The 11156-nt window shown below is 30.1% G+C and overlaps 1 protein-coding gene across 1 annotated transcript; it reads right to left on the bottom strand.

The window, feature by feature from the left end:
- Positions 1-437: 437 nt before the first annotated feature.
- Positions 438-1341, bottom strand: LOC111687232 (mediator of RNA polymerase II transcription subunit 18). The gene is given in 3 exon segments (XM_023449657.2): positions 438-1096; positions 1098-1116; positions 1169-1341. Coding segments are annotated over 3 exon segments (651 nt in total). The 5' UTR covers positions 1294-1341; the 3' UTR covers positions 438-589.
- Positions 1342-11156: the final 9815 nt, after the last annotated feature.

An 11156-nucleotide genomic window follows, 5' to 3' on the forward strand; every position in this document is an offset into this window, starting at 1 on the left:
ATAATACATCCTTGGCAAAAGGCGTATTAGAGCCAAACAGATCGTTTGACGTTAGTGGAAATCATTGTCTGCTTCGGATGCATTGACTACTTGTCCGAGTTAAGTTCGTGTTCCTCTAAGTGCGAACGAACAAGTATTTTCTAGTTTTATATAGAAAACAACAAATAAATTCGAAAAATTGTTATTTTAATATAGAATGAGATGGAATGTACGTTCGCATTTAGAGGAACAGGCAGTAACTCTTTATTGGGAAAGTTGACCTTAAATTATGTTATTGTAGCTAGGAGAAAATAATGCACCTCACATTCATTACTAAAAATGCGGTAACATATGTCTTACTTTTTTAAACCAAACATGTTTTACAAATCTAATGACTTCCACTGTATATCTTAGAATTATAAAATTAGGGCAATGTCCCCAGTCTTTTGTAATCAATCTTTTCAAGTTGTACTAACGGCTTTATTGTATCTAAGAGAAAATGATGCACCTCACTTTCATAACTAAAAATGCCGTAACATAGTTTTTACTTTTTTAAACCAAACATGTTTTACAAATCTAATCATCCACTGTATATCTTAGAACAATTAAATTAAGGCAATGTTCCCAGTCTTTTGTAATCAATCTTCTCAAGTTGTACTAAAGGCTTTAATTGCTCTGCAAAAATCCTCATTTCATCTCCTATTGCATCTTGTCCATTTGGTGCTAAAACCGATAGTTCTACCAGAAAGCTGTGACAAACTGGTTCACCATCATTCTGCTTTCCGTGCATTATTTTAAATACTTTTGCTACGGTTATCTTCATTCGTCCTTTTCGAAACATATATCCTTGACTAACATATTCGAAGTCTAGACGGCAGCCTAATTCGGTTAAAAATTCAAGAACAGTTGCAGTACATCCTACATCAATACTTGATCGTACAAGAGTTGGCCTAGATCGATCTAATTCAGGTTGTCCTATATATCTCAGTTGATATGGCACATCTCTATCAAGTGCTCGACGAACTCTCACACTTAATTGTTGATTTGGCTGCCTCATGCTCATACAAACTTCCAAATCATGAAAGGTTTCTGGAGCCGTTTCAACATTGTCACACAATGTCACAAAGACCACGAAGCCTGAAAATCACACTATAAATACCTGCATGCATCAATAATTATATATATAAACCTGTGCAATAAATGATCAACAGCAGATTCTATTATTGATCCTTGTAGTAGGTATTCTTGATTTGGTATAATTTTGCATTGTAGTGCCTGCGACAGAGATTCTTTTGAGGAAGTAATCGGGTTCATTGTAATATTAAGTATAATTATGTTTTACTTTGTGATTGTTCCAGAGCCCTCCGCGACAAATATTAACGACGGCCGAGACTAACACCAAATATGTCAGAGGCGGCTTAAAATCGACTGTAAGCCCGCTAAGTTTGCAACTACGTTTAGTTTTTAATTTTTCTACAATTTTATACTATATAAACGGAATTCGAGAGATCAGAAAGTGCGATTTTAGAAAAAATATATTTGTTCAAATCACAATCAAGTTGTATATTTTACCTACTAAAATGTAGTAACAGTGATTGTGAACAGATCTTTGCAGATCTCTATGAAAAAAACTCTCAAAACAAATATTCATAACAATGTCAAAAGATAAATATTAAAATAATTAAACATGAGAAATAAACTGACGGTACACACTAGGAAAAATTTGATTTTGCGTGAGAAAGAAAAAGAAAGAATATCACTCATTTCTCTCGCGGTAAGGAATTTCCCGTTCTCGAAAACTTGTTTTGTTATTCTTTTCATTCGTACAACAACAAATAAAATAAAAAAAAAACACAAGTTTATATGTGTGGACATTAAGAAAACTTCAAAAGAGAATTAAGAAAATTTTCTCAACAAAAGTTTCCTAGTGTGGACGAGGATTAATTTCTTTGAAATTTAAATTCTTTTATTTTCATTATTCCACATTATGAACTAAAAAATAAACTGTTTTTACTAAAATTTTAGTTTTTTTTTTGGGTTTGGTAATCAGTAGGGTTTTTTAGTTGAAACGAAAACTCGATTTTTGCATTTATATAAAAGTCGACCTTTTGCATTTAGTTAAAAGTAGACTTTTCAGCTTTTTGCATTTTATAATAAAGTCGATTTTACGCACATAAAGAAAACAACCCGACGAAAAATAAAACAAACCGTGCACGTGGAAAAGACGCAAAAACTCGTTTTCATTATTTACATTTTCATGTGTTTATGCACGTGGATAAAATTCAAAAAAAATTGATTTTTATGATTTACATTAAAAAAAATATTTTTGATCCACTTCCAACTTAAAGTTCTATATAGGTTTTTACCGTGCACAAGATCGTCCGATAGCAGTTACATATCATTTTATATATACGGCCATAATAACATTTTTTGTAAAAAAAGTTTGTTGTAGTACACACCCTAGAACGATGAAATCCGGAAAAAAATTTATGCCATCCGATTTCTAGACTTCCAACTTAAAGTTCTATATAGGTTTTTATCGTGCACAAGATCTTCCGATATCATTTTTGAACGTTCTTTATTAAAAGGCATTCTGTAACGATATAATCCCAAATATATTTATATTTTATCAGATTTGTTCCTTTCCACATTTATATACAAATTTTAATTGATTAAAAAATTTTTTTTTAATGTAAATCATAAAAATCAATTTTTTTTTTTTTTTGAATTTTTTCCACGTGCATAAACACATATTGAAAATGTAAAAAATGAAAACGAGTCTTTGCGTCTTTTCCACGTGCAGACACACATTTTTGTAAACAAAAATAACTCACCACACCAAAAAAATGGTTATTTTGATAAAACAGCTGTTACGGTTTGTTTTTTTTTCGTCGGGTTGTTTTCTTTATGTGCGTCGATTTTTCGACATTTTTTTAATTAGTTAAAAGTCGACTTTTAGTATTTTGTAAATAGCCTTTCAACTTCAACTTTTTTCAACTATTTTCAACTTTTTCGAATTTTTTAGACCATTTTCGACTATTTTTGACTTTTTTCGACTTTTCGACTATTTTTGTCTTTTTCCAACTTTTCGACTTGGTCTTGTCCGACTTTTTTTCGATTTTTAACTACTTTTGACTGTTTGACTATTTTTGTCTTTTTTGACTATTTTTAACTATTTCCGGCTTTTTACCAATTTTTGACTTTTCCGACTTATCGACTTTTTTTTGACTATTTTCGATTTTTTCCGACTTTTTGACTTTTTCCGATTTTTCGACTTTTGACTATTTTCGACTTTTTTTGACATTTCGACTGTTTTTATTTAGTTAAAAGTCGACTTTTCGACCTTTGCATTTTGTGAAAAGTCGATTTTTCGACTTTTGCGACTTTTTTCATTTAATTAAAAGTCGACTTTTATACTTTCGACTATAATAGTCGACTTTTCGACTTTTTGCAACTATTTTTTGACTTTTTTTGGAGTTTTTCCGACTTTTCGACTTTTTTTGGCTGTTTGGCCTCCATATAAAACATCTTGCAGAAAATCCGTTTCTAAAAGATTTGGCATTAAGAAAATGATGAATAATGTAAAAATAAAGATAATTTATTTATTTATTCAGTAATAAAAATGCAATTTCGGCAAAATAATATTACATATAATAGTTCCCCAGAAAGAAAAACAATTTAAAAATGGACTACTAGACACGCATAAGTAACGTTTTTTTTTCAGGGTACACTAAACAGGTATATGCATCACTACAACAATACAAAAACAACATGTATTTTGTTTTTGTAATTGTATGAGCTCAATGTCAAAATAAATTAAAATATTTTTTGATGTTGTCTTTTAAAAATATTCTTAATTTTATTAAAAAAAACATGCAGTGATTTTAAATGGAATTTTAAGGGATATGAATGCTATTGGTAAATGTTACAGAGGAATTGGCAGAGGACCTGACAAAAGCAAGATTTTGGAATAACCTGATTTGTGCCACGAAATTTGTATCTTTAGCTACAAAAGTTTGGCAAACGAAAGTGGGCGAAAGCGGGCGCAATACTAAAGATTGTTGATATCTGAATTGGCCTGATTTGTGCCAATAAAGTTGTGTTGTGGCTACCAAAGTGTGGCTAAAGACAGCCTTCTCAACGTGCGCAATACGGGGGATAGTTGATATCTGGAATGACCTGATTTGTGCCATTAAAGTTCTATTCTAAACGGATGAAGTTTGGCTAAAGACAGCGGACTTCAGAAAGGGCGCAATGCGGAAGATGGTTGAAATGTATTTTTTGTGCAAACAATATTATTTTTTTATAAACTAAACATTTTAAATTTTTTTATTATTAAAATTTTATTTTGTTTCAAATAAACAAAAACATATTTTGACAGAGAAGGTATGCAAATAAGAGAACAAAAAATTATCAGCTGTTCGATTGCATATACCTGTTTAGTGTACACTGGTTTTTTAAATGAAATTGACTGAAAAAGGTTTGGCTATTTTCAGCTTCAAAGAATAAATTTCATCACAGTAAAATAGAAACTTTTTCAATAATGAGGCAAGAGAATTCTACGCTCTGCCGATGTCGGATTTGGAGTGTAAGTTGTTTCTGCTCATTTTGCTCTTATTTTTGCAAGTTGTGATTTTGTAAAATAAAGCAGCATCTACCTACTTTGTCGTCTGTGCCAAGCACAGATAACCAGATTAAAAACCATTGACAGCTGTCAAAAAAGTAAATTCGAACTCAACACCAGAAACAACTTTTTTGACTTTGCATGTACAGTAAACCCCGTTTAAATGACCTCAACACATTTCTTTGAATTTCGATATGAAAAATCATGGGACTAAATAGTAATACTTTTTAAACAAGAATTCTTTATAAAAGATAAGTTAATAATAAGCAAGAAATAGTTATATATTTGTTCCTCTTGTAAATCTCCCGTGGTTCATTATACATTTTCTTTTGTTGACTTTTCGTATTTTTTTTTGCTGATTCCAGTCTATGATAACCTATGCTGCCAAGCAACTAAATCAGATATACGCGAAGAGCCGACATCGCAGAGCGTAAAATTTTCTTTCCTCACTAACCCACTTCAGTTTTTGTTTTTGCATACTTTGCACTGAAAGAAAAGTTTGTAATATTTTCTTGTATTGTACAGTGTACTAGAAACGAAATGACAGAAGAGAGTAACATTTTGGACTTTGTATACATATATGTTCGAAAAAAACTAAAGCATAAACTATTATATTTGTTCAATGACATCGCAAATATATACTCCGTGCAGTTAAAACTAAATAACTAATAGAAGATTTTAAGAAATTTAACAAATAATGGCTTTGTATGTGTATAATTATATCCTCCATGATATTTGCGCTCATATGGAGATATTTCTCTGTGTGTATTTCAATCAAAAAACTTACCCAACAAACCAAATGTATTGAGAATACCCTTCAAACATTTAAAAGAGAAAACTATTGCGCATCACCCCAGACGCCACGTCAGAAACACTTCTGGAAGATTGTCAGACGAGAACGCACATTTTACAAAAACAAAATACATTGATTTCGAATTTTCGTCTTCGGATGATAGTTAGAAGAGTGCATCCATTTTGCTTAAACAAAAAACCATGTCTGTTGAATTTTTTTAATTTGGAAGTATACGTTTTAGTGACTTCTGTATGAAAGTTGGGTGAGAACACACATTTTACAATAACAAAATACATTGTTTCCTAATTTGTATCTTCTTGATTGTATGTTTATGTCACTTCTGGAAGACAGTTTGAAGAGTGTTCACATTAATGTTGTATTTTATTCATCTGGAAGTGTGGATTGTAGTCACTTGTGTGCAATTGTCAGACGAGAGCACACATTTTACAAAAACAAAATACATTGATTTCTAGTTTTCGCCGTCTGGAAGTATACTTTTAGGTTACTTCCGGATGATAGTAAGAAGAGTACAAAAATAAAAAAATATAAATACTCCTTTTTTAGCGTGAAAAAAATAAATAAAAAAATAAATAATGCAGAATTTTTGCTAAGTTCAGTGATGTTTTGTGTTTTGTTCAGTTTTAATTATTCATCGTAAAACTTAAATGAGTTATTGAATATAATGTTCATAGAAAAATAGTGTAATTAAAATATTGTGAATCTTAAGTAATAGAAAATAATATGACAGTGTTGTGTTAAAAATCAACTGTTAATAAACATTTAAGAAGGTTTTCCAAATTAAAAAAGGTATTTTGGAATTATTTTTTTAAATTTTTGTTTGTTTTGAAACAAAATATCCAATACGGGGTATCGTTTAAAAGGTATTTTAAAGTCGCGTTAAATGGTGTATTAATCATAAATAACCGTTTGCTTATAATTGTCATATTCCAAAATATTTAAAATTGTTAGGTTTTTACTAAGAAAAATGAAATATATGCGCACCACTAGACTTGGCTTCAAAAAACCTTTCATATGATACCACATACTGTATATATTGTTTAAGAAATGCTGTATAATTTAAAACAAAATAACTAAAAAGGGACTTTTTTGTAACCGGTTCAGCTCACGAACGGCCTTCGATAGACTAGAAATATTTTGGGAACCATTATAAAACATAACAAAGATTTTTTGAAGCTGGATAAAATATTGAATTTAACATGAAGAATAGTGTAAAAACACAAAATTAACAAATTTTGACAATAACTCAAAAACTGGTGATGATACAAAAAAATGATCTGTAATTAAAATGTCATAAATTTGATTCTCTACAAATTTTGTTGTGACTTCTAAACCCGTAAAATGCATAAGAAAGGAGGTATTTCTAAATAATATATAATTTAAACTTTGACCTCTAATATTTCTTATAATTAAGACATAATTTTATATAAAATTATCCATAATATTTCTAACATCGAGTTGATGGTCTGTGGTAATTTTTACATTATTCGGCATAAAAACCTTTGTTTGAGTGGACTAAAAATGTATAAAAAGCACACATTTCCTATGGAAATTTTAAATGTAGCTAAATAAAAACTGCCATAACTTCTGATCCCATTGGGATCCCAATTTTTACACAGTAATAATAGTTCTATTGCCTATTTTTTTATAAAAATTAAGAAAAACAAAATACCATTTTTCAGGATATTCAAGGATAAAGGACATTTTTCGGTATATGATCCTTGAGCCAGGACCTAAAAAATATTTTATGAAATTTCAACAATGAGTAATCGGAGTCCTGTCGAACGAAACCTCATTTGTTATAATCAGATAACGGGTTCCAAAGTAATTAAGTCGTCAACATTGCTAATTTTCCACAAAATTACGCGAGATGCCCAACTTTAGGAGCCCATAATATATGAACCATATAAGTTACGGATCCAATTTATACGTCGTACAAACCGTATTTAAGAGCAGAATATATGTACCGAGTTTAAGAAAAATCGAAGATGTTAAAATTTTAAAACTGCCTTTTTGGTCGATAAATTTTGGAATGACACATATGCATTTCACAAAAATGGTTTGTTATTGGAAATTTATCACTCTCTAGAATTAGTTGATAATTGACCCAATTACAAATTCAAGACTCTCTTCAAAAAAATCTTCCGGATGTTCATATTTTGGTTTTAAATGTTATAAATTTATTACTTTTTATTAATCATAAATGCGTTTTTCATTTAAGAAAAAGTTTTTGTTCACCGAAATTTGAAAACCGAAAAAAGTTCAGGTTCGGCCGAACTTTCAAATTTGCCGAAGTTCGGTGTTCGGTACCGAACGAATTTTGGAGTTCGGTCGGACTATAGAAAATATTATAATTTAATAGTGAATTTTGTGGTATTCAGTGATTTTTAGAAATACGCATTTATGCCAAATTTTATTCCGAAAACTTTGATTTTCAATTTGCTTTTAAGTATTTTTCGGAAATGGAACAAATGGAAAAATATTCGTATAATGATTTATGTGTATATATAATAAATTCAAGTCAAATTTTATTCCAAAATTTTGTAGAATAAACATATGCAATTCGAATTTTATCCTGATAACTTTATAATTCTATGAAATACATGCGTTTAAGTGATTTTAGTAAGTGAATCTTATATGGGAGCTATGACAAATAATAGACCAATACGAGAAAAATTTGGTAGAATGATTGATGTGTATATATAAAATATTTAGGTCTAATTTTATCTCGATAAATTAATAATTCAATGAAATATGTGCGATTAAGTGATTTTTGGAAGTGGACATTATATGGGAGGTACGACCAATTATGGACCAATACAAATTTTCTTTGGCTTCTTTGATTTACATGTACAACATTTTGTATTTATACTGATATTATTTCGGCAAATTTGTACCTTTGTATGGGGGGTATGGGAAATTTTGAATTAATGAACATGATTTTTGAAAGCTTATGTGTTTTCCTTTAACACCCTTTTTGTCGCTTAGTGGGATGCGAGTGGGATATCTATAAAAAAATATTTTGTAACTCAAGATTTAAAATTTTTGATTTTTTTTTGCAAAATCAAAAACTTTGTTGAAAAAATGGACCCATTTTTTAATTTTTTTTTGCTCAGAAGAAAGCTTATGTGTTTTCCTTTAACACCCTTTTTGTCGCTTAGTGGGATGCGAGTGGGATATCTATAAAAAAAATGTTTTGTAACTCAAGACATACAATTTTATACTTTTTTTTGAAAAATCAAAAACCTTTTTGACTTTTTTCCAAAAAGGACTATTTTTTTATTAATTTTTTTCTCAAAGAAAGCTTAGATCTTTTCCTTAAAAACCTTTTTGGTCGCTTAGTGGGATGCGAGTGGGATATCTATCAAAATAAATGTTTTGTAACTCAAGACAAAGGTTTTTAAATTTGTACTATTTTAATTTTTTCATATTTGTGTGTAAACCTTAAAAATTAAACTTACGTAGAGAAACTAGACACATTAGCCTTTCCGATGGTATTTGACATATCCAACTAAAATTTTATAGCCTTGATACCCATAATATGTTAACCTCAGGAATAAAAATCACTTTTTTCTATGGAATAATAATTTAATTTTGTTATTTATTTGTAATAATAATTAATTTAATATATAATAATAATAATAATAATAATAAAAAGATGAATAATTTAGTAAAATTTAATCTTAATCACAATAGATCAATTTATATAATAACTATTTTTACACTTAATTTATGATGTTTTTTAATTTTAAAATATCCATACTTTTATCCTCCTTATTTGTCACCTTTATTAGCTGTTTTTTTTTTTTTTTTGTCAATCCTTTCCTGGCGTTATTAGATTCAGCAACTGATTTCGCTGCTGGCTTCTTTTTTGTCTTTGGAAAGAAATCGCATTGAGTAGATGCAGAAAAATTTTTTTAATTTGAGTCTTCCATCGACAAGCGGTATGAAAGCATGGTATTGAGCAGTGCCATCGATTGTTACCGCAGCATCGAATCTGCTCTTTAGTGTTTTCAATGTTTCCTCATGATCCTCTTTGCTACTAAAAACTATTTAAGTTTCTTTACAATAATTCTTTGCCCAATGGAATAAAGCAGTCGCATCTAAGATGCGATCTTGATGAGAGCACTGGAGGCTATACTTCGCTGCATTTCTTTTGAGGTTTGCTCCAATACTATCACATGCTCCTTTACCATGAGCAGTAGGATGAAAATGCCACTCAGCTGGCATTCCAAAATCTTTTTCATGAGCTGTAAGATTTGCGAAGCTACTTTTGTTTTTAAAATGTTGACGAGCTCCGTCCGAAACCTAGTATACCTTTCCTACTGTAAATTTTGATTTTAGATAATTTAGTATTATCTTCTGGTACTCATAAACTGCAACGGTGTCATGTTTTAAATCGTCGGATATGATTGCCATACTTTTGTGTTCCAGGTTTTCTTCTTTCATGTAGTAAATAAATACTGTGAATATAGTTGCTTGGTCGTTATTCAAGCGCAATGCTTGTATGGAATCCTGAAGAACATAATTATAGTTCTCTGCGAAATCAAATGAAATAATGAATTCACCAGACTTCAAATGTGTTTTCAAGTCCTTGAAGAATGACCACTGCTCTTTGACTAAAAAGTCATGGGTTCTCAAATTTAGCAATCCTCTACACAGTTCTTCCACAAAATCATCCACATTTAAAATTATGGTTTTCAGGGTGCAGATTCGATGCTGCGGTAACAATCGATGGCACTGCTCAATACCATGCTCTCATACCGCTTGTCGATGCACAGTGGGGCAGAATCGAAATTTTTTGGAAATAAATCTGGCATTTCTAAACGGCTGGTCCGATCGCGTGAGCGTAGCCAAGGAGTATTCGAGTTTAAGTTTTGAAGATGAATCCCGCAGATGCCCCAGGGACGGCGCTGTGGCGGCTCAAAGTATTCAAAAAATTTTAGTTTTTTGCCGTTTTTTTGCCCAAAATGTGTCTTAACTCTTTTATTAATAAAATAAAATTTTCTTTAAGAACATATAACAATTTTATAGTTTTCTAAAAGGTATCTTTACGCAGAACGCTTTGGCGTAAAAAACTTGTTCTATTTTTTGAAAATGTTGCCACTGCGTCCTTCCGAATATGACCTATTTTTTATAAAAACTTCAACTTTGGGCGACATGTTCTAAAATCCCAAAGCTGGGATCAGAAAACTGAAAGCAGTTTTGGAAACCTCAATATGTTTTCTATTTATTCCAAAAGTATTTTCCCAGCCCTGAAAGAAATATGGACCCTATGGGCAAAATCCCATTTTTGGGATTTTCATTCCTATTTTTGATAATTGCGGGATGCCCTTTGACCTTTTCAATTTTTTTTTTTTGCATTTTCTTATTTGAAATGACAAATTTAACAAGCGTTGAAGATTTCATTGAGTTTTGTTCATAAATAGAGATTTTATCATATATTACATATTTGTTAAATTTCTAAAACTATGATTTATATCAAAATTTTAATAGGGTCGCAGATAGCTACAACAATTTAGTCCATATTTATCCCTTAATATCTTTTTTTAGTTAGATATGGAAATTCTCGACCCTTTACAGAAAATTTCAAGCCAATATCTCAATTACATTCAAAAATATGTTAATTTAAACCTGTGTCCTTTAATTTCATCTTTTTCTTATTTTAGTATTAAGTATGACAGAACATACATTTGGTGTTGAATAAAATATTTGGACAATTTTTAAAAATTATTTAGTTAA

Source organism: Lucilia cuprina, chromosome 6, assembly GCF_022045245.1.
Source record: "Lucilia cuprina isolate Lc7/37 chromosome 6, ASM2204524v1, whole genome shotgun sequence".
Taxonomy (NCBI): Eukaryota; Metazoa; Arthropoda; class Insecta; order Diptera; family Calliphoridae; genus Lucilia; species Lucilia cuprina.